Source organism: Bos indicus, chromosome X, assembly GCF_029378745.1.
Source record: "Bos indicus isolate NIAB-ARS_2022 breed Sahiwal x Tharparkar chromosome X, NIAB-ARS_B.indTharparkar_mat_pri_1.0, whole genome shotgun sequence".
Lineage (NCBI taxonomy): Eukaryota > Metazoa > Chordata > Mammalia > Artiodactyla > Bovidae > Bos > Bos indicus.
Window position 1 is genome coordinate 90,885,691 of NC_091789.1, and position 27,853 is coordinate 90,913,543.

At 43.6% G+C, this 27,853-nt stretch overlaps 2 protein-coding genes across 4 annotated transcripts in view; one reads left to right on the forward strand and one right to left on the reverse strand.

Moving 5' to 3' along the window:
• CHST7 (carbohydrate sulfotransferase 7) overlaps nt 1-27,853 on the forward strand; it is a 78,653-nt gene that overhangs the window by 34,407 nt on the left and 16,393 nt on the right. The gene's annotated exons all lie outside the window — the stretch shown is intronic.
• The window catches only part of SLC9A7 (solute carrier family 9 member A7), a 180,332-nt gene that overhangs the window by 6,904 nt on the left and 145,575 nt on the right, over nt 1-27,853 (reverse strand). For 2 of the 3 annotated variants that reach the window (XM_070783644.1, XM_070783642.1), the window contains 4 exons: nt 27,352-27,411; nt 18,787-18,850; nt 8,640-8,722; nt 3,457-3,562 (listed from right to left, as the gene is read on the reverse strand). In XM_070783644.1, the coding sequence (XP_070639745.1) occupies nt 3,457-3,562; nt 8,640-8,722; nt 18,787-18,850; nt 27,352-27,411 (313 nt within the window). The remainder of the gene's footprint in view (nt 1-3,456; nt 3,563-8,639; nt 8,723-18,786; nt 18,851-27,351; nt 27,412-27,853) is intronic. The other variant, XM_070783643.1, reaches the window with a different exon arrangement.

Genomic DNA, 27,853 nt, shown 5'->3' on the forward strand with positions numbered 1-27,853 from the left:
AATGGCAAACACATGGTTCCAAGCTGCTCCAGGTAAATGGTTCTTTCTTTCCTATTTCCAACCTACCTTCAAAGCACATCAGAAATCCTTTGGCCTCTACCTGAGAGGGTCTCCTTGGTGCAGGATGCCGAATCTGCCTCCCTGACAGCCACGTGGTCCCCACTCAGCCAGAGGTTCAGTCACACTCCCGTGTTCAGGCCTGGGATCCTCATCTATGTGAATAACCACCAAACAGTACTGACCTCCCTCCTCTTCCTGGCACCCTTCCTTCAGCTGCTGACCTCATAGGAAAGTGAGAAGTGTTAGTCGCTCAGTTGTGTTTGACTCTCTGTGACTTGATAGATTCCCTGGTGGCTAAGAGGTAAAGAATTCGCCTGCAACACAGGAGACCTAGGTTCAATCCCTGAGTTGGGAAGATGCCCTGGAGACGGGAATGGCTACCTACTCCAGTATTCTTGCCTGTAAAATTTCATGGACAGAGGAGTCTAGTGGGCTACAGTCCAAAGGGACACAAAGAGTTGGACACAACTGAGCATGCCACTCTGTGACTCAATGGACTATAGTCCACCAGGTTCCTCTGTCCATGGAATTCTCCAGACAAGAATACTGGAGTTGGTTGCCATTCCCTTCTCCAGGGGATCTTCCCAACACAGGAACTGAACCCATGTCTCCTGCATTGCACACAGATTCTGTACCATCTGAGCCACCAGGACCTCATAGGAGATGTCTGTTAAATGCACTGACCCAGGGAAGACCCTTGGGTTCTGCCTGCCTCACCTCTCCTATCCTGGCCCATCTCTGGGCATGTACTGGTGACAAGCACATGCTTGTTTTCTGCATTGTTTCTTAGTGATGGGTTCTCCACTCTCCACAGCATCACTCCACTTAACCAGGGCTTTTAACAGGCAAGCACACGAGGCCTCTTGCCTTCTGCCTCCAATCCTCACTGGAATGAGGCAGGGTACCAATGTACAGTTCAATAAAAATCCTCTAGTCAGGCAAAGTATAATTCTAAAACTCACTCTAATCTGCCCCATTCCCCATCTCCATTAGTTCACAAAGTCCTGAACCCCCATCTGTTCTGTGATGGTTTCCTTAACAACAGATGGCATCATGTTCCCTGTTTTAGCACGCTCCATTTCTCCCATTCATACACGTGCTAAGTAATGTTTTTGTTTATCTCTGTCAAAATCTCTCTCCCAGGGCTCCTTAGCTCCCAGTGTTCAGGAGGAGACTCTCCTGGCACATATTTTGCTGTTTTGAGGTTTGGAGTCACGTGGAGACAGAGAGGAATACAGACAGAACAATTGCGTGTGTGCGGAATTCCCCAAATGGAGCCAAGCCACCCCATCAGCAGCACAGAGCTCCTCAATGGGAGCCCTGGGACGGCCCACTCTGACCCCTCACAGTGGGAAGCAGAGCCAAAGTTCACCGACAGGAGGAAACAAGACTGGATGGTGACCCATTCCACAATGAAACCCCCAAGCCCAGAAAAATAGTACCATGGTAACGGTCACTCAGAAACAGGGATGCAGTAAAACCCAGTGGAGAAGGATTTCCAGATTGATGCTTAAGGAATGTTCTATGCAGATGATAAAGCCATCCCACCCCTCTAATTCCAGATGACAGGATCAACAAATTTTTGTTCAGCTGAGGTCTGGGTAATTACATAACTAGCTTTCCAGTGAGGGCTGCTTTGGAAATGTGACAAAATAACCCTGCAGACACCTGCAAGCAAGAGGGTTGTGGTAATTTGTGCATTTAAATAGCCACAGGTGGCGCTAGTGGTAAAGAACCTACTTGCCAACACAGGAGATGAAAGAGACATGGATTCGATCCCTGGGTCAGGAAGATCCCCTGGAGGAGAGTATGGCAACCCACTCCAGTATTCTTGCCTGGACAGTCCATGGTATTCTGGTGGGATTCTGGTGAGCCTGGTGGGCTACAGTCCATGGGGTCACAAATAGTCAGACACAACTGAAGCAACTTACCACACATGCACATTTTCATTAAGTGGAAGAACACTGTTTTCTAGGCAGTTCTCAAACCTAAATTTTGTTTAGAGTGAGTACAAATAAGGAATAATGAAAACCATCCATATCTCCCAAAGAACCTCAGTGAAGTATAAAATGTCCTACAGGTGATGGGGGAGGGCTACCCAACAGTGTGTCAAACAGTCAAAAGAATGGCTCATCTGAGGCCCTCAGCCAGTACTCCACTCCACTCTGTCACCTCTGACTTCCTCAGTTAAAATTCCAAAGACTTTCTGCTGTCACTTTCTCAGCAGCAGGCCTCTCCATGTCTGGAGCTGAGACCCCAGTCAGGACCCCAGCCCCAGGCAGTAGAGGCAGTATGGAGGGTGGTTCTAACCTGCAGAACAAGTCACCCCATCTTGGGTTGGCTGCGGGGAGTCCACAGCCGAAACATGACCCCAGGAAGCAAACATTGGGCAGAATCTTGAAGTGGTGAGGGGAGCACTTTCAATTTAAGTGCCTGGAAGTATATGGAGTTTACTCTGAGGTGTGAGGCAATAGCTGGTAAATTTGCAATTAGATAAGATGTATATAAAGTTTTAAATAGTGGGTGAGTTATTTTACTATTACAGAGACACGAAAAGTGACCCTTGTAAAAATGAAGAAAGAATGAAGGCTTTAGAAACTGCTTAAAAGACACTAGAGTTGGAATGCCAAGACACAAGGAAGCCCAGTGAAACAAAATCAGCGTGATCAGTCAGAGCTTCTTCAGCAGAAGAGATCAGGACACCAAGTCACTTCCCTTTGTTTCTGATGACAGAACACATCCAAATGACCCATGCTGTCACTTTACACAGAGGTCCAAACTAAGCAAAGTATTCCACACTCAAATAAAAGATGTATCGTGCTTGGGGCTGGTGCACTGGGACGACCCAGAGGGATGGTATGGGGAGGGAGGAGGGAGGAGGGTTCAGGATGGGGAACACATGTATACCTGTGGCGGATTCATTTTGATATTTGGCAAAACTAATACAATTATGTAAAGTTTAAAATAAAATAAAATTAGAAAAAAAAATAAAAAATAAATAAATAAATAAAAAGCAGATGGGAAATCATAAAACTAACTTTTTAATCTATTGGTCTGTATCCTTCCAACATAAAAGATAATTAGCATTATTATCTAGGCTCATATTCCATTAAAAACTCACCACAAGCATTAAAAATCACTTTACAAAACCAAAGGGAAATGGTGCTCTCAGCATCCGACCCATTTTTTTGTGTGTGTAATTTAAAAACAGTTTATCAGAGATGGCACAGGAATTTCATTTTTATATGAGGAGGGGCTGGGGAAGCTGGAAGGCTCAACTGTCTTTAGGTGAAGGAGACATTGATGCTGTTCTCTGCCATGTTTGGTGGCAACTGAAAGCAAAGGCCATGGCAGAACTGCAGTATTACCATGGCAACTCGGCCATGCTGTACTTACCTCATATACCTGGGGACTGGTTAGACATTGAGCGAGCAAGCCACACCAGGCTGGGAGGGTGGTGGTTAATGGGGGTCCACTGTGCGTGAGGATGGGCTTCAAATAACTTTAAAGAAGAGAATTAAGGAAAACTGCCTGCAAAGAAAACACACACCCAACAAAATGTGTTCAGAAATCCCAAGGAGTAAATCATCTGGCATTCTATTCCTCTTTCCCCCATTTTACCAGTACAATACAGAAAGTATGGTACTTGTAGTCTGCAAATATCTGAATCCAAGAATAAACTATAGCCCATCATCCTTAAGTGTTAACCGTTAACTTTCAGGTTGCCAGTTCCCCATTTTCAGTTAAAAATACTTGATTAAAATACCTTTCTCTCTTCTTTGTTATGGTGAATGAGAATTTTGGTTTTGATCAGCCTTCCAGCTTTTGACACACAACGAGCTCATGTTTTGGAAACAGGAAATCGTGTAGCTGGAATGGAGATATTACAGCACCTGGGTCCCCTTTGCTCAGAAGTCACACAGTGGAAATGTTTGAGGTGGACAGGAACTTAGAGGACAAGGCAAAATGGCTTCACAAAGGTCACTCAGACCTCAATCTCCCACCTTCCCATACTGGACTATTCTTCCCTCTACCTGCTGCCTCTCTCCCAGACTCTCTCAACAGTTTCTCCACCTTGATATTACTGGCATCATGGGCCAGATTACCTTTGCTGTGGGGACTGTCCTGCATTGTAGGATGACTAGCAGCATCTCTGGCCTCTACTTACTACATGCCAGGAGCACCCCCAACCCCTCCCTTAGGTGTGACTAGAAAAACGTCTCCTGACATTGCCCAATGTCCCCTGTGGGGAAAACCTGTCCTCGATTGAGCCCCCTGCTCTAACACAAAGGTCAACTGTTCTGTGGAAATTGGCTCAGGGTTTACGAATCTATGGATATGTGTGCTGCCAAATGCATAGTCCTGTGTTGGAAGCACCACGAAGCATGTATCACTTTATGATGGAGGTGGGACCATTTCTGATATCCCCAGTGTAAGCAATGGGAAAAGGTGGAGACCAACAGGATCACCTCAGATACAGGAATGGCCAAGAGACTTTAAAGGCAGATGGGGAGTCACAGCTGTACTCAAGAATATGACTGCTCCAAAGCACTTCCTGTCTTCATTCAGAGCACCAGGAGAGAGAAAATGTTGCTCTATATCCTGCTTATTTAACTTATATGCAGAGTACATCATGAGAAATGCTGGGCTGGAGGAAGCATAAGCTGGAATCAAGACTGCCAGGATAAATATCAATAACCTCAGATACGCAGATGACACCACCCTTATGGCAGAAAGTGAAGGAGAACTAAAGAGTCTCTTGATGAAAGTGAAAGAGGAGAGTGAAAAAGTCGGCTTAAAGCTCAACATTCAGAAAACTAAGATCATGGCATCTGGTCCCATCACTTCATGGGAAATAGATGGGGAAACAGTGGCTGACTTTATTTTTCTGGGCTCCAAAATCACTGCAGATGGTGATTGCAGCCATGAAATTAAAACACACTTACTCCTTGGAAGGAAAGTTATGACAAACCTAGACAGCATATTCAAAAGCAGAGATATTACTTTGCCAACAAAGGTCTGTGTAGTCAAGGCTATGGTTTTTCCAGTGGTCATGTATGGGTGTGAGAGTTGGACTGTGAAGAAAGCTGAGCACCAAAGAATTGATGCTTCTGAACTGTGGTATTGGAGAAGACTCTTGAGAGTCCCTTGGACTGCAAGGAGATCCAACCAGTCCATCCTAAAAATCAGTCCTGGGTGTTCATTGGAAGGACTGATGCTGAAGCTGAAACTCCAATACTTTGGCCACCTGATGCAAAGAGCTGACTCATTGGAAAAGACACTGATGCTGGGAAAGATTGAGGGTAGGAGGAGAAGGGGACAACAGATGATGAGATGGTTGGATGGCATCACCGACTCGATAGACATGGGTTTGGGTAGACTCCGGGAGTTGGTGATGGACAGGGAGGCCTGGCGTGCTGCGGTTCATGGGGTCGCAAGGAGTCAGTCACGACTGAGTGGCTGAACTGAACTGAACCGGAGGAGACGGAAGGGCGACCCTGGGGTAAACTTCCGGCTGGCAATTACTCACCAAAGGAAGATGTGTGGGCTCTGCTGGGACTTGTTATAAACAGAATAAGCTCCCTCTGCCTGCTCTCCTCATTCCTAGAAAGAGCCCCTTTAGCCCTATCAGTTTTTTTGTGTCTTCACTTCAGAAGCTGTCATTGGCTGGATTCGCAGAATGACTAATACAAGAGTCCCAGAGAAGCTGGAGGCTGCCTTGCACTTCCCTGTCTTGGGCAGTTCAAAGACAAGCTGCCTCTTCCCAAACACAAAAGGCCCTCTAACAAGTTTTTTTAAAAGGGGAAAAATATCTACAGATTTTAAATATTCAAGTTGTTGGAAGGGCAAAAATGAAATATCAAACCTCTCTCCCACCCAATCTTTCTGGCAATTTACCATTACAACTTTACAGAATACATTTTTTGCCTATCTCCTGATTTATGCACTGTAGTCAGAAGCTTTTAAGAAGGATGGTAAATTTAATTCATTTACATTTCTGCCTCTTTTCAATTTTCCCCTAATTTTTATTATAATTTTATACTTTAGATATTTAACATTTGTGTTCTGTAACTAATAAGCAAATCTCTGCTTTGTCTATGGATTGAGCCTAATGTTAATGACCAATAAGTAGCACTTATAATAATGCAATTTATGAATATTATTCACTATAACCAAGCAGAGTGGTTGGGACACTATTAAAGTAAATGTAATACAACATCATTTAAACTCTGTCAGTAGAGAAAATTTGAGTGTCCTGCAAAAAAAAAATATTTTAAAATTTCTTTTTGATTTTATTTCTTCTGGGTTATAACAAATCACTGCTTCTTCAATGGTGTCCCCTTAGCTGTATTTTGTTTTGTTTAATCCTTGTATTACTTTTCCCCCTTCTCCCAGAGGCTTCATGGTGCTAAACTTTCTGAATTCTTACATGTTTAAAAGCCACCATTCTTTTTTGTTTATTTTTGATTAATAGTTTGGGTGTAGAATTCTAAGCTCAGAAAAAAATTTTTCATCCTAGAACTTTCATTTTGTTGATGGTTTCCCTTCTTGTGCTTGTGATATTTTTTAGTTTTATGTAGTCCACATTTATTTTTGTTTTTGCTGCCTGTGCTTTTGATGTCAAAGACAAAAAAAAAATCAGTGCCAAGATCAATGTCAAGGAGCTCTTCCCCTTTGTTTTCATCTAGGAATTTTATGTATTAAGTCATTACATTTAAGTCTTTTAATCATTTTAAGTTGATTTTTGTGAGTTGTATAAGATGAAGTCCAGGTTCATTCTTTCACATGTGGATATTCAGTTTTCCCAACACCATTTATTGAAGAGACTGCCCTATTCCCATTGTGTATCCCTGCCTGTTGTTCTTGCAAGGATTTATTTTTGGGCTTCTTATTCTGTTCCCTTGATCTGTGTGTCTATTTTTATGTCATTGCCATACTTTTTTGATTACTATACCTTTGTAATGTAATTTGAGATCAGGAAGTGTGATGCCTCCAGCTTTGTTCTTTTCCCTCAAAATTGCTTTAGCTATTCAGTGTCTTCTGTGGTTCCATACAAATTCTAGGATGGTTTTCCTATGAAAAATGCCATCAGAATTTTGACAGAGACTGTACTGAACCTGAGGTTGCTTTGGGTAGTACACACATTTTTAACAATATTAATTCTTCCAATTCATGAACACAGGCATCTTTCCATTTATTTGTGTCTTCTTCAATTTCTTTTATCAATGTTCTTTAATTTTCAGTATATAGATCTTTACCTCCTTGGTTAAATTGATTGCTAAGCATTTTATTGTTTTTGATGCTACTGTAATGGAATTGTTTTCTTAATTTCTTTTTTGGAAGTTCATTATTAGTATATAGAAATGCAATTGATCTTTGTATGCTGATAATATCTCCTGCAACTTTAATGATTTACTTTAAAAACTCTGAACAGTTTCTTGATACAATCTTTAGGGTTTTCTATATATGAGATCATGTCATCTGCAGAGATAATTTTACTTCTTCCTTTGATTTGTATACATTTTATTTCTTTTTCTTGCTTAACTGCTCTGGTTAGAATTACCAGTACTGTGTTGAATAGATGTGGCAAGAGTACATACCCTTGCCTTGTTGCAGATCTGAGAGGAAAAGCTTTCAGCTTTTCACCACTAAGTATGATGTTAGCTGTGGATTTGCCCTTGCTGCTGTTGTTTAGTCGCTAAGTTGTGTCCAACTCTTTATGACCCCATAGATTGTAGCCTGCCAGGCTCCTCTGTCCATGGGATTTTTCCAGGCAAGAATACTGGAGTGGGTTGCCCTTTCCTTCTCCTGGGGATCTTCCCCACCCAGGGATCCAACCCACATCTCCTGCACTGGCAGGCAAGTTCTTTACCACTGAGCCACAGGGAAGTCCCAATGGCATGAGAGGAACTGGTAATTTTGTGTTTTGTGACCTGTCTGGTAATAGATGAATGTACCTATTTGTAATAACTCACTGAGCACTTATGATTTGTGTACTTTACTATATATATTCTTTATGTCAATACAAAATTTTAAACATTTTCAAAATCTGCAAAGACCATATATAAGCTACCTACCCCTTTGATCACTATGTCAATTTAAGAAATCGGGACAAGATAATCTACTAGAATAGAATCTGCTCTGCATGTAGTCCAATGAAGGCAGGATCAGACTTGGCCAGATTTGGTCCAGTCAATAGGAATAATCCTTCCCACATGAATTAACTGGCCAACCTCCACTTTCATTCTTGACCACAGTATGGTTCAAGTGTAATTTTAACTAATTTACCTACATAGGCATATTTCCCTTGAACACAAAGCTCTGAAAAGCCACGTGAGTCTACCAGGCTATGGGCTGGCTACCCTAATGATGTGCATGTTCCTCTTGGCTAGGGAGATGCTTGTTATGACTACCCATGATTGAGTGAATGACCATTGCATGTGTCCCAAGAGAGGACTGGGTGCATCTGTAGCAAGCACACATCTTTCCTTACTCATCAGAAGTCACACTGACAACCCAACAAGAGAATTTCATCATCAGTGTTTCACAAATACAGGGAAGCCCCTTAAAAAGGATACTTGTGGTCAAAGCTGTACCACAGCCTGAATAGCCATGCACTCTCCTGCTTTGTTCGGTTTCCTCTGGCAGAATCTGAACCATCCTAGGAACAAACAAGAAGACAGATATTTAGTTGCAGAAAGGGGGTTGATATAAGGGAGGAAAGCTTCCCTTTTAACCACAGTCTTTAGAGATTTGAGCTCAGAGTCAAACCTCCTGTATCACCAAAATTTCAAAGATATATCGGGAGGTAATACTTTAACACATTATTGATCAGAGATGTATTAACATTATAGACATAAGTTTCTGCAAAACCCCCCCAGTCAATAATGTGTTAAAAGAAACTGAATAAATCCAAAGGTAGACCAATCACTCCCCAAAGAAAAAGGCTTGGTTATGTCTGGGGGTTAGATCAACTCAATGAAGCACACAATTTCTGAGTAATTTTCCTCAGAGTGCCTTTTGGCAGATTAATTACCCTAAAGTAGTCTAGATCCTAACAAGTCAAAATTAATTTTTAGAGAATACTAAAGAAAGCATCTGTAAAACCAACTTTCCCGGCTCCTCACCCTGCCAAGCTGGCCTAGAGAAATCACACAGTTGAGTTTCCTAACAAACCAATCAAGGGTTCTTGGTGGTCCTTACCCAGCCAGGCAACTGCCTTGTGTTCCAAGCAGTCAGTAACTTGCCCTACCAGCTTTAGGAAGGCAAAGGTGATGGGCAGGGCAAAGAGAGCCAGAACCAGCATCTCTGTTATTTTCTCTGCCCTCAAGTAGTACCTTCCTTTACTATTGTTCCCATGCCTTTCCAACTCAAACATCCCCATCATTTCATTTTCAAAAGAACTGGCAAAAATCAAACATTTATTTAAGGTTTAGGAAATCTGTTCTGTGCAAGTATTATAAGCAGCACACTTAATATTAAAAAGTGGACTGATGGCAGAAATCTGAGGGCACTCCTGGGGTTCCATGTTGCTGGATGATAAGCTCTAGAAAGTACAGGCTACTTGTGAAACGTAGCATCTTTATCATCTTCCTCTGGACTGTTCTAGGGGGAGGCAGCTCTACAAGTGAGGGGCAACAGACAACAACCAAATAAAAGTTGAGTCACAATTTAAAGTATGTATCAACAGTTCTAAATCTCAGTGGGTGTAAATTCTACCTGTAGTAACAGATGCCAAGGATGAGTCAAAAATTTCTGAGAAGGTAAGATATACACAAGTAGAGGCAGAGAAGTTAGCAAGCACTATTTACATTCCTAAAGTTTCCAACGGCCAAGATGACTTTTAAAACAGAGTACCCCATGGTATTTGAGGAATGTTTAATAACCTGTATCTGGAGAAGGACATGGCAACTCACTCCAATATTCTTGGCTAGAGAATCCCATGGACAGAGGAGCCTGGTGGGCTACAGTCCATAGGGTCGCAAAGAGTTGGACACGACTGAAGTGACTTAACACAGTAACCAATATGGAAATGGCTCAGTTAAATGGGCCCATCTGTGGATGAGGAAACAAAAAGAAGAGACCCTAGAGACCAATTTTATTTCACATTTTAATAAATTATGCAGGAGAAAGGGGGCACAGAACGTCTCCATTTGTAGACAATGATCATTTCTTCAGCTAACTAATTGCTAGTCTAATAACAACTCTAGGGAGATCTCATAATACCACATGAGTGAGTGGAAAAGTGGTAGATGACCATTTTGAGAGATGACTGTTTACAAAGAAATTAAATGCTTATTTATCAAGTGACAGGCTCTAAGTTCTTGGTTCTGTCTGTAGAATCTTACTAAAGACAAATCTAGCAAGATGATAAATATCTTCCAGAAGGATGCTATATACCATCAGGCATAAGGTAAGTTCCCGAAAGTCAGTTTTGTTTGCTCTCCCACTAAAACAACAATAAAAATGGAAAACCCCTCTTCTGTTATCCTAACCTCTGCACTGCCAAACCACAATGCATTCTCATCAACTGTAACACTTAAGCTCTTGCCATCTCACCTCAAGGAAGCTACAGGAGACTGACTTATATAAGCCCCAAGAGGGACAATGAAAATGAGCAAAGCAAGGGAAAGGTTTCTTTCTGAAGGCAAATTAAGCAAATTTTTCCTCGGCCTACAAAGAGATATGCCTGCTGCTGCTACTGCTAAGTCACGTCAGTTGTGTCCGACTCTGTGTGACCCCATAGACGGCAGCCCACCAGGCTCCCCCATCCCTGGGATTCTCCAGGCAAGAACATTGGAGTGGGTTGCCATTTCTTTCTCCAATGCATGAAAGTGGAAAGTGAAAGGGAAGTCACTCAGTCATGTCCGACTCCTAGCGACCCCATGGACTGCAGCCTACCAGGCTCCTCTGTCCATGGGATTTTCCAGGCAAGAGTGCTAGAGAGGGGTGCCATTGCCTTCTCCGGATATGCCTGCAGTCCACAAATAAAATAAAGTGACTGCAGAAATATAAGACACTAAGAATCAACCCTGAAAGGTTACAAATTCAGGGCAAATAAAAGGTGCAGCTCTGCAACAGGGGTGTTAAACACCTCTAATTCCCAGAGAAGGGGCCAGAAGCATGGTTATCAGTTCAGTTCAGTTCAGTCGCTCAGTCATGTCCAACTCTTTGCAACTCCATGAATCGCAGCACGCCAGGGTCCCTGTCTATCACCAACTCCCGGAGTTTACCTAAACTCATGTGCATTGAGTCTGTGATGCCATCCAGCCATCTCATCCTCTGGCGTCGCCTTCTCCTCCTGCCCCCAGTCCCTCCTAACATCAGGGTCTTTTCCAATGAGTCAACTCTTCGCATGAGGTGACCAAAGTATTGGAGTTTCAGCTTCAGCATCAGTCCTTCCAATGAACACCCAGGACTGGTCTCCTTTAGGATGGACTGATTGCATCTCCTTGCAGTCCAAGGGACTTGAAAGAGTCTTCTCTAGCACCACAGTTCAAAAGCATCAATTCTTCGGCACTCAGCTTTCTTCACAGTCCAACTCTCACATCCATACATGACCACAGGAAAAACCATAGCCTTGACTAGACGGACCTTTGTTGGCAAAGTAATATCTCTGCTTTTGAATATGCTATCTAGGTTTGTCATAACTTTCCTTCTAAGGAGTAAGCATCTTTTAATTTCATGGCTGCAATCACCATCTGCAGTGATTTTGGAGCCCCCAAAAATAAAGTCTGACACTGTTTCCACTGTTTCCACATCTATTTCTCATGAAGTGATGGGACCAGATGCCATGATCTTCGTTTTCTGAATGTTGAGCTTTAAGCCAACTTTTTCACTCTCCTCTTTCACTTTCATCAAGAGGCTCTTTAGTTCTCCTTCACTTTCTACCCATAAGGGTGGTGTCATCTGCATATCTGAGGTTATTGATATTTCTCTGGCAATCTTGATTCCAGCTTGTGCTTCTTCCAGCCCAGCGTTTCTCATGATGTACTCTGCATATAAGTTAAATAAGCAGGGTGTCTGGACAGGAAGAAGTTGGATTCTTCCCCAAAGCCTCTGGGAAAATCAGGGAGGATCTGTGTGGAACAGGACTGATTTAAGTTGACCCAGAAGATAGCCAACAATTGTTTCCCAGCAAGATTTTGGTGGTGACCATGGACAAACTGGTAAGCCCTTGCTGCAGGCTCTGAGCCAGGGTCGGTATGGGTGCAGGTGATCCTAAAATATGCGGGGACTTGCTCTCACACCACATCCTCCTCAAAACCTCCAACCCCACCAGCAAACAAATACCACCAGCTCTGCTTATCACCAAATTTTTGAGCATAAGACTATGAGTGGCTTTTCTCTTGCATTCATTAAGCACCTACTGTGTGCCAGGCCCCACGCTCAGTGCTGCCAAACACAAAGAAGAATGAGACCCCACACCAGCCACTTGAGAAGCACATTTCCAGAGGAGGAGACAGACAGACCTATGCGTATGTGGTGAAGAAAAAGAAAGCATGTTAAAGACCTGGGCAGTGGCCAAAGGTCCTATTTTGAAATAATTTTTCTAGAATTAATGAATAATGATTTCTGGGCAGAGTTATATTTCATTGCATTCTTATGATTAAAGTATATATTTTTTATGTTAAGTTCACTATAATAATAAGAAGAGCTTATTTTTTTTTCAGAGAGGCAGTAGAATATTGCCCTTCCCCTCAAAGATTTCTACATCCTAAACCCGGGAGCCTGAGTGTTATGTTACTTGGCAAAAGGGTCTTTGTGGATGGACTTAAGGTTTTCCAGGTGGGCCCAGTATAAACACATGGACCTTGATAAGTGGGTGGGGGGCTGGGGGTGGGCAAGAGAGTGATGTGGTGATGGAAGAGGCAGGAGAGGTTCAGAGCATGACAGGGGCTTGCCCTGCTGGTGCTGGCGCTGGCTTTGAAGGTGGAGAGGCCAAGAGTCAGGAAATGTGGGTACTTCTAGGAGCTAAGCTTGATTCCTGGCCAATGGCCAGAAAGGAAACAGGACCTCAGTCCTACAAGTATGTGGAAGTGAATTCTACCAACAAGCTGAATGAGCCTGGTGATGGCTTCTCCCCCAGAGCCCAACCCCACAGACATCTTGATTTTGGCATTGAGAAACCTGAAAGAGGGAAGCCAGTAGAGCTTACCAGACTTCTGACTCACAAACCTATAAGACTGTGTTGTTTTAAACCTCTGAGTTTGTGGTAATTTGTTATAGCAGTGATAGCACACTAATGCAAAGTTAAAGAGTACACAGTTGATGACAATGGGGGCCAAGATTTCTCAGAAGGGGTAACAAAGGGTTTAAAAACAGGGAATTAAGTGCTCAACTTTGGCCACCTGATGTGAAGAGCCAACTCATTGGAAAACACCCTGATGATGGGTAAGACTGAGGGCAGGAAGAGAAGGGGATGACAGAGGATGAAATGGTTGGATGGCATCATCAACTCAAGGGACATGAGTTTGAGCAAACTCCGGGAGACAGTGAAGGACAGGGAAGCCTGGCGTGCTGCAGTTCATGGGGTGGCAGAGTCAGACACGACTGAGTGACTGAACAACAAAGCACTACACTGCCTCCACCAGGGCTTCTCAAACTGTAAACTGCACACAAACTTCCTGGGCCCTCTGCTAAAATGAAGATTCTGATTCCACGGGTCTAGATATGGCCTGACAGTCTGTATTTCTAACAAGCTCTCTGGTGATGCCCAGGTTGCTGTCCATGGGTACACTTGGAACAATGGGAAGAGGCTTGTGGTACCTTGTGGAGAAGCAGACAAGACCCTCTATGATCTCACTTCTGCCACTTTCTACCCTCATCCTTCATCACACTGTCACCAAGCCCTTAAGGAGAACGACTCATCTGTCTTATTTGCAGATGTACTCCCAGAGCCTGAAAGAATGTCTGAAATATAACAGATGCTCAATAAATATGTGTCAAATGAATGAATAAATCAAGTTTGAACTTCTAAGAAAAAAAAAAGGAAAGGGAAACCGGGGGCCACGATGGGAGGCAATCAAAAAAAGAAAAAGCGTCATGGGGAAAGGGGTCAGAGAATAGTAATCTGAGCAAAGGCACTTGAGCAACTGTTTTGAAGTTAAAGATGTAAGGGCCTGGCTATCAGATTTCAGCCTGGAAGGAAGCTGGGGGAAGGACCCAGAAACAAACAAATCCAACTTGCCCAGAAAGGTATATGTCAGTGCAACAGCTGAGTTTTTGCAGTTTTCAGTCACACACACACAGGCACCACAAACATAGAAGTTTCCCTTCCTCCACATTCCACTAATATCCTGCTTGTGACCTTGTCCTGCGGAGATGACAGAGGCGGGATACATTCAGATTCATGCTCCGAGCTACTCCACATCGGCTGCATCAGTGAGCATGCTTCTGTAAACTCGGGGAAGGAAATGAATGATGTGTCTGCCTGTCCAGCCAACATAAATCTCAGCTGTGTCTGGCATAAAACATCCCCTCTTGAATGGGTTGGGAGGCCACCCCCAGGCCCAGGCAGCTTGCCTCCAGCTGGGCTTGTTTTTGTTTTGGTTGCAAAGTCACCAAGACCTCCGGAGAAACAAGGCAACAGAGTTTTTTGTTTTGTTTTGTTCTAATGAGTCAAACTTGCCAGGGACATGAAGCTGAAGTCTATCCACAATATTCTTATGCTTCCCTCACCCAGAGCCAAGAGTTCTGGCCAACAGCTCCCTTCCTTCGCCCACATGAGCTAATATTCTGTGGTTCTGTAGCCATGACTCTGTTTATAACCTCAGGCTTCTAGCACTGGTTAGGAAAATGGTGCTCCTTATAAAAAGTGCTTTCCCATCAAATAGCACTTTTTTGTTTGCATGTTTGTTCATTTAGCAAGAGCATTTAGAAATGAGGTAGAGAGAAGTGCCCTTTCTTTTCTAATGGGGAACAAACATCTGGACTTTCCCCATCTCTGATTTCAGTTTCATGACAACACTGAGCATGTGACCTGGATCCAGTTCAGGGGAAGCTGCGAGAACCCAGGGTTTCACCCAAAAATGAGAAGACCATTTACTTCTCTGTTTTACTGGTTTCTCATGACCACTGAGTGCTCCCAGCCCTATTGTTAATGGCTTATTGGAGCAAGACAGTCAGGCCAGGAGGATGTGGAGAAATGAGGCCCTTTCTGCACGAGGGCCTGAGTCATTTTTTCAGAAGGTGACCTGAGAAACCATGCTTGAAGTTCACCTTTTTTCCCCCCATCTGACAGAAAGACTCAAAAAGCCAAAAGGCCTTCTGCATAATATGTATGAGGCTTAGAAGGCAGCCAGTTAAAGGGAAGGTGTGACACAGTTCCTGACTAGGGCCAGCTGAAGGGGCACCACTGGGAGTGCAGCAGAAGTGACCATCACATGTGTGATCAAAACTGGCCCAAAGGATGGCCTCCCAAGCTCACCCTGGGGCTAGGGGTGCTACCTTAGCTATCACTGCATGAACTAAATGCACTGCCAAAACCCTTAACACTTAGGATGCACTGCTTTTTAAACATTTCCACAGCAAGTCTGTTAGTAAGTCAAGCTACAAGCCCAGTGTCTCTGAGAGATACAGTAAGTTCAGCTGCTGCTGCTGCTGCTGCTGCTGCTGCTAAGTCACTTCAGTCGTGTCTGACTCTGTGCGATCCCATAGACAGCAGCCCACCAGGCTCCCCCGTCCCTGGGATTCTCCAGGCAAAAACACTGGAGTGCATTGCCATTTCCTTGTCCAGTGCATGAAAGTGAAAAATGAAAGTGAAGTCGCTCAGTCATGTCCGACTCTTCGTGACCCTATGAACTGCAGCCTACCAGGCTTCTCCGCCTATGGGATTTTCCAGGCAAGAGTACTGGAGTGGGTTGCCATTGCCTTCTCCAAAGTTCAGCTACATGGAACCAATCAAACCATTTCACATATTTCCTTTGACAGATGCTTACGTCCAGAGGCAGGAGCAATTGAAAACAGCAAAAGGGCGGGTGGGGTAGGGGGGTTGGTTAAGGGTGTTGACGGGTTTGGAACTGTCAAGATGAAATTGCCCCAAGCCCTGGCTATCTAGCTGGTAGTGACCTGCTTTTCTTACAAAATTAATCTTGACTAGCCACAGGTCTAGGCAGGATGTGGTGTATCCTACCACAGCCATTATTTTCCTTTCAGTGAAATGAGGATGTCCATTACGGATTTCACCCAGCTTTCCTCAGGTCCAAGTTTGGAGATACCCAAACTGTTAGATTCTAAGTTAGCTGCAAGAGGCACAGTTCCTGAACTCCTACTTTCTAAAGTCCTTAAAGTGAAAGTCAAAGCATTAGTTACTCAGTTGTGTCCAACTCTTTGTGACCCTATGGACTGTAACCTGCCAGGCTCCTCTGTCCATGGGATTTCCCAGACAAGAATATTGGAGTGGGTCACCATGCCCTCCTCCAGGGGATGTTCCTGACCCAGGTATTGAACCCCCGTCCCCTGCATTGCAGAGAGATTCTTTACCATCTGAACCACCAGGGACTTAAAGCTCTAGTCAAATAGCAACTTTTCCAAAGGAACTTCTCATTGAAACCACACGTTACCAAGTGGCACAATGGCCGATTCTAATATAGTCACAAAGGTCTTCTGGAGCACCATTAAAGTGGGCACCAAATCTCCAATGAAGCTCACTGAAAGTTCATCCCAAAATGCCTAGAACTTTCAGAGGTCCCTTATGGGGCCTCAACCAAAGAATGGCCCATCAGGCTGTGACCACCCTCATACAGAGAAAGACCTCAGAGAAAGCTGTGGTGGCACCCCTGGGCCCAACACAGCACCACATTTTGTGAGACTTGTTAAAATCTGATGTGGTTGCTGGAGTCATTTAGAAGATCCTAGGGAATCTAAGACATGCAAACTCGATTTGGGATTAACTGCAATGGTGAGTGTGATTCAAAGCTGACTGGAAGAAAAACAAACACTTGATATGGCTTTGCAGATGATACCTGCACATGGTCAGTGGAGTTTCCCATACCCTGTGCCACTCTTGCTCCCCTATATTCCCATCAAATACCAATCAAGACCCCATGGGCCAGGCACTGTGCTCAGTACTGGGTATTCAACACTGAACAAAATAGTTCTTCATTCCCCAGGCCAAAGAAAAACATTTTGGAAGCAAATTTCTGCTCCTATCATAACTTCCCTTTCCCCCACCATGCCTGCCCAGGAAATGCCGGCCTGAGAAAGGGGAAAAACCTGGAGGCAGAATCATCCCACCAGGCCTACAACAGGGGTGATACTCTGCCTCTGCTTTGCTGAGCATGCGCCCCCAGACACATTGCCTCTCTTGCATCTGACACCACCCAGGTGCCTGCTGCCATTGACTTGGCCTCTGGAATTTCAAATCATGAGTTCCCACTCCCATATCCAAAAAGCACACACTTCCATGTCCCATGGGACCTTTAACCACAGGGTACTCTTCCAAAGTGTCCAATGAAAGGCAGGGGGTCAGTGTTGCTGGGTAGTTTCCTCCAGCTTTAAAACATGGCTGCCACCTCGCTGATGCTTGTTCCATCCAGAGGGGATGGTCTCTATCTCTTCCCGCTGAATCTGGGCTGGCCTGAGCAACTCGTAACCAAGAGAAAGTCCTGGAAGTGATGTTGTATGACTCCCAAGGTTAGGCCACAGAAGGCCAGAAAGCTTCCACCTCACTTGCTGGGACATGGGCTTTTGGAAGCCAGAGCCATCAGGTAAAAAGTCCCACAACCGAGGCCAAGGAGAAGCCATCACAGGCATCCTGCTCACCAGTCCTAGTCTGTGTCCTCCAGCCCAGTTACCAGACACAAGAGCGAACAAGCCTTTGGAAGATTCTAGCCCTCAGCTGTTGACTGACCCCAGCTTTTTTCATGGAGCACAGGCACGCTGTCCCTACTACGCCCCTTGCAAATTCCTGACCTAGACAACGCATGTGGATGAGAAATTGTTGTCCACTTTCCCACGTTTGGGGCACCTCATGATGCTGCCAGAGTAACTGGAGCTGACGGCAAAACCAACGGCCAGCCTATGCCTCTCCCCGCTCCCCCAGCACAGTCTCCATCAGGATTCTCTGCAGCAGCAGGAACTCTGAGATGAGACACAGGGCTCTTGCCCTCACTGCTTCTATAGCCTCCATCCTTGGCACTCTGTTCCAGGCTGACACTGCTGCCACTGTCCCACCCAAGCCTTAACTGTTAGTCCTGCTGCAAACTTCACTGCCTATGGGGCTGAGGGCTGCTGCTCTGCTACTATGGGACCATGGAAGCTGCCAGACCCTGGAGGAGCAGGAGGGCCAGCCATCACCCAGCATCCCTTCTTTCTGGCTTATGCTCCCTAGGCTGGAAAATCAATCCCATCTTTCTCCTTCCCAGAACAAGCTATCATGAGCCAATTGCCAATGTATCCATGTATCCATTTTTGGAAGGGGAGAGTCAGTCATACAGTAGATGCTCTTTTTGGGCCCTTAATATGTTGTTTGAGAACAGGGACTCTGGAGTCAAATCCTGGCTCCATCATTTTCAAATTGTCTGACCACAGAGACACACTTTAACTCTCAAACTTCAACTTCTAATCTGTAACCTGGGCATAACAGTTCCTACTTCATAAAGTTGTTCTCAAGATCACAGTGAGGGAATCCATGTAAACTGCTTGGCATGTAGTAAATGCTCAAATAAATTCTAGCTATTTTTAATAACACCTTCCCACAAAGAAGCATCTTTTGTGACTTACCCCTTGTAAGACTTGGAAGCTGTCATTGTTGGGTGGTGGGTCTTGGTCTGGGTCAACACCAACTCTGTAAGTCATCAGGGAGAAAGACAAGGAGAGAAAAACATAGAGTGTTAGCTTAGACCATGGCAGCCAGGCCAGTTAAGCAGCTAAGAGGCTGACCACCTTCCCAAGGTGGAAGGAGTGGTTAGCTAAAAGAAGGGGAAGGCTGTCATGCAGAAAATTATGAGAAAGTGGTCGTACCACCCAGGGATAGGCTGGGTAATCGATCTGTATGCTAACACCTTAAGCAAGGCCTCTGGGGAACGGTACAAGCAGGAAACTGTCTGTCTGCCTTTCTGCAGCAGACGGTCCTAGGTAGCCAAAGGCAGGTCCTGCCTCTTCCTGTCTGCTGCTTCCTCCCTTCCACCTGACCTGAGAACTCACAATTTGAGATCAATAACTGAAGATGGAAAGAAAAAGCAAGGTGGCAAAATTCACTAATAATGAATTCCATGAAAACACTAGGGTCATTGTCTTAGCAGCAACATACCAACTATTGCTCTATGTATCTGTTGATTCTTTATCCCTGAAACTTCCTCATTTTAAGGCAGAGAACAGTAGTACTGATGACACTGATAATATGGGGGCAGTGGAGGAGAAAACAAGGATGCCAGGAAACAGTCCTGGAATCCAGGAAACAATTGGAGTTCACTTCTCCCTCCAGTACTGCAAAGAATGTGTGCTCAATCGCTAAGTCATGTCTGACTCTTTGCGACCCCACAGATTGTAACCCACCAGGCTCTTCTGTCCATGGGATTTCCCAGGCCAGAATACTGGAGTGGGTTGCCATTTCTTCCTCCAGGGGCTTCCCCAGGTGGCTCAGGTAAACAATAGCCTGGCAATGCAGAAGACGTGGATTTGATCCCTGGGTCTGGAGGATCCCCTGGAGGAGGAATTGCAAAGAATGGCTGGTATCATAAAAAGAAAACAAGAAACACAGCTTTCAGCACATCTGATCGGAGTTTAAAGAGTGCTGCCAAATGGCCCTGACCAGGGGTTTTATTTGTAGTCTGGAACCAGGGCGCTGACTGCAATGAACAGACAGTAGATATGCAAAGCCCCATATGTGCCTTATTTTCTCTCCTCTCCCTCCCACTTCTCCACCTATGATGCCCAGGATAAATCTTGAGAAGTGAGACTAATGCAAAGAAGGAATAGAAGACAACATAGATGTACCCCTTTCTCAAACGCAACCTCTACCCACCCTTATTCCAGGCTTGCCGAGCACTAAGCCAAGGTTTGTGTCCCCAGATGGAGGCAGGGAGGTACAGAAGGAAAGGGAACATTTACTCCATATTTTGCTGAAGGCAAAGTTTAAAAACTACAAGATGAATTCATGTATTAAGCAAATATTTACTGAGTGCCTACAATGCCAGATCTTATTCTGAGCACTTAGTTAAAACCTGTAATGTACCTGGCACCAGATTTCCTCCCTGGGGACCTGAAGTTTGATGGGCTTTTGGTAGTTAGTTAAATGGACTCTGTTGTGTCTACAGGCTGCTTTCTGAGGCCCAGAGGCTTGGCCTCACAGTTGGACATTAGCCAGGGACTTTTGAGCATCAAACCTTTCAGAGACTTTTGGATGCAAAATTCATCCAATTCTGAGGCACCAGGGCTAGCTACCCACAGAGGTCACATAAGAGAGCCTCAGTGTGCCTGAAGGGTCTGACATACCAGAGGAGAGGTCACACTGAATTCCTAGCTGTTGATCTTTAACCCTTACCGGTTTTGAGGTTCTCTTAATGAATGTTTCATAGAGAAAAGTCCTCTAAATGGTGTTAGCACCTGTAAGATCTGGTGTTAGCATCTGTAAGATCAACAGCTAAAAGTCCAATATTAGGCCTTATTCTGTGGATTCTGTTGGTGAATGGAGCCACTTCATGGCAGACTCATTTACTTAGATGAGTTTCCTAGTAAAGACTCAGAGAGGGGCAGAGCATGGGTTACCAGTAGTCTGTCTCCCAGACAGCCTACCGGAATGCCCATGACACAGCAGCCCTCTGCCTAACCATGGACAGGCTACTGTGGAAGCAGGAGCATCAGCAGTTCAGATCCAACCAGATCGTCTCTCCTTTCTTGACCACGAATTCTGAAAAAGATGTATTAGCCTTTATAAGTGGCTTCCACACCAGTAAAGATAAAACAAAAGGATTTTATCAGCCTAGATGAAATAGGAAGCCTCTGGGTATGAGAAAAGGCTTAAGTGTGCCTTGTCCTACAATGAAGAAAACAAAACCACACATAATAAAAGCTGCCAGATGAAATCTAGCCCCCTCGATTCTTTCCACTAACCTCTTCTAGGAGAAGAGAACTAAAATAAATTCTGTTTAACAAGAACTGCTTATAAAGACTAGTGTTAATCCGCTCAGTTGTGACCAACTCTTTACAATCCCATGAATCGTAGCCCGCCAGGCTCCTCTGTCCATGGAATTCTCTAGGCAAGAATACTGGAGGGGGTTGCTGTGCCATCCTCCAGGGGATCTTCCTGACCCAGTGATTAAACCCTGGTCTTCTGCATTGCAGGCAGACTCTTTACCGTCTGAGCCACCAGGAAAGCTCACTTATAAATACTAGATTTGGACTATTTTCATTCAAGTCCTGGCAATGTAAGAGGAATTCATCTATTTAGCCTGTGCCCACATGGCCAGGCCAGAATTCAAACAGTGGAGCACAAAACATTGGAAAACACTGATAAATTCACAAAATTAGGCCCATCTTAACCTCATCTCAAACTTGCTTGACATTTATGCTTGGGGGAACTTGAGAGTGATTCTAGATGCACATGATTCAGTAGAACTTTTTGCAATGATGGTGGTCTTCTAGATATACACTGTCCAATATGGAGGCCACTGGCCACATGTGGCCATTGTGCAGTTGAAATGTGACCAATAGGACTGAGGAACTGCATTTTAACTTTTATTTCATGTTAATTAATTACAATTTAAATTCAAACAGACACATGTGGTGAGTGGCTAAAACTGCAAGGAGATCCAACCAGTCCATTCTGAAGGAAATCAGCCCTGGGATTTCTTTGGAGGGAATGATGCTAAAGCTGAAACTCCAGTACTTTGGCCACCTCATGCAAAGAGTTGACTCATTGGAAAAGACTCTGATGCTGGGAGGGATTGGGGGCAAGAGGAGAAGGGGATGACAGAGGATGAGATGGCTGGATGGCATCACTGACTCGATGGACGTGAGTCTGAGTGAACTCCGGGAGTTAGTGATGGACAGGGAGGCCTGGCGTGCTGCGATTCATGGGGTCGCAAAGAGTCGGACATGACTGAGTGACTGAACTGAACTGAATAAGTACTGGGTTGGCCAAAAATTTTGCTTGCATTTTGAAAAACCTGAACAAACTTTTTGGCCAATCCAATACTAATTCTGGCCCTGTCTCTCTAGCATCACTGTTTTCTCTACAGAAAAAATGACAACTGTCTGTTACCTTCTGCCACCTCAGTGATAAAACCTGAGATTCTTGCTAGGATCCTGCAGAGACACAACTCTGTAGTCCCACATATATTAAATAAAAATTTGTTTGAACTGATTACTCAGACATTGGAGAGATATCTCACTTCACCAGCATAGAAAAGAACACTGATACTCTCTGAAAGTTCTTCTCTATAGATAATCATCAAAAACATGAAAAGAACAACAGGATTAGAAAATTTCCAGTTTTTCACTCACAGGGTAATAACTGCTTCAAGCAAAGGTCATCAGAGTATAATTTTACCAATGGGTAAAAGGCTGATGGGACTCTGACTATTCATATGATGTTAAAGGTTTTCTTTAAAAAAAATATTTATTTGGCTGCATCAGGTCTTAGTGGTGGCCTGCGGGCTTCTCTAGTTGTTGTGTACTGGGCTGTAGAGCACACTGCTTCAGTTGCTCTGGGGCATGTGGGATCTTAGTTCCCCGACCAAGAATCAAACCCATGTCCCCTGCATTGCAAGACAGATTCTTTATCTCTGGGCCACCAGGGAAATCCCTACAGGTTACTTGTTTAGTTACAAAGGGAAAACAGTGCTTTTATAAGCGGCAAGACCTGGGATCTAAAGTGGTCAAATTTAACATCACTAATAATGAGGGACAGCTGGACAAGACACACAACCTGATATGATGCAACAAGAAGTGCATAACTTCCTTTTACATTATTTTTGGCCAAAAATCAAATGATTCTCTATCTCTAGTCAAGAGGAAAACAAATCCGAAAATTCCAGATTGTAGAGCAGCAGTGGCCACAGGACTGGAAAAGGTCAGTTTTCATTCCAATCCCAAAGAAAGGCAATGCCAAAGAAAGCTCAAACTACCACACAATTGCATTCATTTCACACACTAGTAAAGTGATGCTTAAAATTCTCCAAGCAAGGCTTCAGCAATACGTGAACCATGAACTTCCAGATGTTCAAGCTGGTTTTAGAAAAGGCAGAGGAACCAGAGATCAAATTGCCAACATCTGCTGGATCATGGGAAAAACAAGAGAGTTCCAGAAAAACATCTATTTCCGCTTTATTGACTATGCCAAAGCCTTTGACCGCATGGATCACAATAAACTATGGAAAATTCTGAAAGAGATGGGAATACCAGACCACCTGACCTCTTGAGAAACCTGTATGCAGGGCAGGAAGCAACAGTTAGAACTGGACATGGAACAACAGACTGGTTCCAAATAGGAAAAGGAGTACATCAAGGCTGTATATTGTCACACTGCTTATGTAACTTATATGCAGAGTACATCATGAGAAACGCTGGGCTGGAGGAAGCACATGCTGCAATCAAGATTGTAGGGAGAAATATCAATAACCTCAGATATGCCGATGACACCACCATTATGGCAGAAAGTGAAGGACCTCTTGATGAAAGTCAAAGAGGAGAGTGAAAAAGTTGGCTTAAAGCTCAATATTCAGAAAACTAAGATCATGGCATCTGGTCCCATCACTTCATGGGAAATAGATGGGGAAACAGTGGAAACAGTGGCTGACTTTATTTTTCTGGGCTCCAAAATCACTGCAGATGGTGATTACAGCCATGAAATGAAAAGACGCTACTCCTTGGAAGAAAAGTTATGACCAACCTAGACAGCATATTAAAAAGCAGAGACATTACTTTGCCAACAAAGGTCCGTCTAGTCAAGGCTATGGTTTTTCCAGTGTCATGTATGGATGTGAGAGTTGGACTGTAAAGAAAGCTGAGCACCAAAGAATTGATGCTTTTGAACTGTGATGTTGGAGAAGACTCTTGAGAGTCCCTTGGATTGCAAGGAGATCCAACCAGTCCATCCTAAAGGAGATCAGTCCTGGGTGTTCATTGGAAGGACTGATGTTGAAGCTGAAACTCCAATACTTTGGCCACCTGATGCGAGGATCTGACTCATTGGAAAAGACCCTGATGCTGGGAAAGATTGAGGGCAGGAGGAGAAGGGGACGACAGAGGATAAGATGGTTGGATGGCATCACCAACTCGATGGACATGGGTTTGGGTAGACTCCGGGAGTTGGTGATGGACAGGGAGGCCTGGTGTGCTGCGGTTCATGGGGTCGCAAAGAGTCAGACACAACTGAGTGACTGAACTGAACTGAACTGAATGCAAGACAATTATCCTGGAAAACCTTAAAAAATAAAAAATAAAAAAAAAAACCTCAATGTCATAAGCGATCAAAAGGAAGAGTGTAGGATTATCCTCAATTAAAGGACTAAAGAGATGACAACCAAGTCAGTCAGAGGAATAGGGCAGAGAGCCACCATGGGCCTGAATTTTTTTAAAAAAGAAAACAAAAAAAGAGATGACAGCCAAAGGAAACTTTGATTGGATCCTGGATCCTACATGTGTGTATAAAATTTGTGTTACTAAAAGTATTGTGATCATGAGAAGATTAGGTTCCTAAGGGATACATGCTGAAGTATTTTAGGGGCAGAAAGTCATGATGTCTATAATGTACTCTGAAGCACTCTGAAATGGCTGAGAGAAAGAGAAAGAAGAAAATGACAGAATGTTAACAATTGGTGTATTCAGGTTAGAACTTGGATATTCAGTGCTTTTTTGCAGATTTAAAATTTTCCACAATTTAAAACAAACATTTAATTATATCTTTAGTGAAAACGTTTCACAAATATTGATACATGAGTACTATTTCTGTCTCTCTGATTTAATCTAACTTACTAATAATGATGATTCAGGATCTCATATTAGTCCAGGGTCTAAAAACAACAAATTGTAAAGATTCATGGACATAAGGTGCTAAAATAGGTAAATAGGTAGATACAGAGTCTAGCAATTACATGTTTTTTCCCCCAGATAAATCCTCCAATCTTTTGTTGAGCTGCTTCTTCTCTTAAAAATGAAGGGCAGGAGAAAAATTCTATGTTACTGAAACATGTGGTTAATCTTCAGATCTGGTTGTGCATGTCCCCTGGAAACCTACAATTCTGAGCAGAGTCCTACCCAGCACCCCCATTTCCTGTTCTTTTCTCCCTCTGCTGTGGAAGCTCTGATCCTTGCTGTAGCCACTTGCTACCAACTACCTGCCTGAGATGCAGCCCTACTCCTGACCACACAGAGCCTCCAAAGACTCCCCAGGGCCATCCTATAGACAGAGAAATGCAGGAGGGCCCATTGGAGGGTCTCAGAGGTCCCTGCTACTGATTTAAGTGCTGAACAGGAGAAAGGTTTACTACTGGGTTTTAAATGCCAGAAGAAAACAGACCAGGAACCTTGTGACACAGATGGGGTTCTGCTCTTTCACCATTCAAGGCTGTTTACTTCAGGATAATTGAATGATTACTTTTCTGGCAGGGTTGAGGGACCCTTGGACCAATCCCCCAGGATGATACTAGATCCCTACAAAGGGCCTCACCCTTGGGACAGGGCGTGTGGTGGTGTGCTGAGTAGCAAGAAAGATCAGGTACATTATTTAAAGTATAATGCCTCAGAAGACTTGGGGTTCTCTAACTTTCTGAAATTCCTAGTTTCAGGCAACTGTCCACAATATACATTTCCCTCCTTACCTATTATAATGCTTTTGATTTAGGCCACTGTATAAATCTAAAACTTTTGTGCTGGTTTATTACATCATATTTTAGCAGTCCCCTGATACATCAGGGTTGAGTTCATCTGACGACATACAATAGTCTTTCTTTCCAGAATGAACTGAATTATCCTTATTTTCATTAAGAATGAGACAAATGTGGTAATCCCATACCAAATGAGAAAAAAAGCAATCACACTGATGTGCTCATTCCAGAATGAATAGATATAGAATATGAATAATTTCCCTTTTGATATATGTATATTCTGATTAACCACCACATAAAATGCCACAAAATCTCAGAAATTTTAGAAGCATTCTATTTTAATCAATAGACGGGTTTTTTAAAATTTGAATGGCTGAGGTCCTAAATAAATTTGGGGAATATGAGACATATGCATTCATATCAAATCTTAAACAATTGATCAGAATCTGAACTCTCTCATGTTCCAAGTGTAATAACATACTTTGCTGGAAGGGCCTTCCTCCTTGAAGGTTGGATATTTCAAAGAAAAGGGTTTCCTCTGAAACTTAACTGGTACCTACAGTCAGGTCTCTAATATGAACATCTTTGTGTGTGTATTTTAGGAAAAAAAATGTGAATCCAGAGATCTTAAATGCTTCAATTAATTGTATACATGTCATTAACAGTTTACATCTGGGGCCTGGCAATGTCCCAAAATTCATGCCCCATGACAGGTACTGTTGCTTTCACCACTGTCCTCAGAGAGTAAAACACTTTCACAAGAAGAACAGACTTCAAAGCTATTTTGCATTTGCTTTATCTACCAGCACCCAGAATCAGATCAGGAAGAAAGAATGCCAGTAAAAGGTCCATAAGGGAAGAAGAAATACTAAAGTCTTTACTCTGATTGCCCAATATCACCACCCTTAAGCATAATCTGTCATAAATTTGGTCACTGAGAAACAAATTGCATTAGAAAAGTCTTTCATGATCTTATGTTTTTTTTTTTTTTAATCTGTTTTTGTATCTTCTGATTCACCATGGTTAGGTACAATTTAAAAATCTATACTTCAAAACTAAAATGGCATCAGTGCTTATTAATTAAGCTGATGTAAACCATATCCAAATCATGGCTGAAATACAAAATTCGAGTACTCTTTATGACTTAAAATGCTTATTTACTAGATCACAAGCAGGATTTTGTGGGGAAAATGTTTGTGGCTCTGAAAATGGGCTACTCTTAACACAAAGCTCAGCTGTCAAGCAGCTACTCATCAACTCTGGCTTTGGTGCTGACAAAAACTGTCCAAAATGGGGAGGAAGGGGACAGACTTTCAGGAACACCAACACATCAATCAACTCAGAGAAGGGTAGAACGACCAGACTTGACCAGACCTCTTGCCCCTTAAGGGGCAAGGGACTGGTGCCCACAGGAAGAAAGAAAGAGACCAATAGCATAAAGAGAAACATCTCAGGTTAGAGAGAGGGGGAAAAAAAGCCAGGCCTGGTTAATTTGCTTCTGAGGATGCCCTTATGTCACCTGAAGTACTGCCAGCGGTGTTCGTTCTGGTCCTCTTCGGAGGGCTCCTCGATGCCAACTCTGGGCAGCAGAAGAAGGGAACATGAGTGTGACAGGGACCACAGGGGAGCCAGGGGCTCTGGGCACGTGACCTGGACCACATCCATCAAAGACCAGGGCATCTCACTTTACACATAAATTTGTACCCTCTCATAAATTGTCCCCATTCTCTGAAACCCAGAGAGGGTGCCAAATTTATGTAGAAAGAAACAATGTTAGAAGCCAGGTCAAATGAGGATTGATTAGGAATGAAGCCTCTCAAAATACAATGAAATCAGGGGGAAAAACACAACTCATAGAAAATGACTTCAAACTACTTTTCACAAATTTATCTGTTTCACAATGCAAGACACATCCATACAAAAACTAGAAAAGAGAAAGCTATTGACATATATTTGAAGTGTTTATACACACTTTTACACATATTTGACAGGAAGAGCAAAGAACACAAAATTACTGAAAA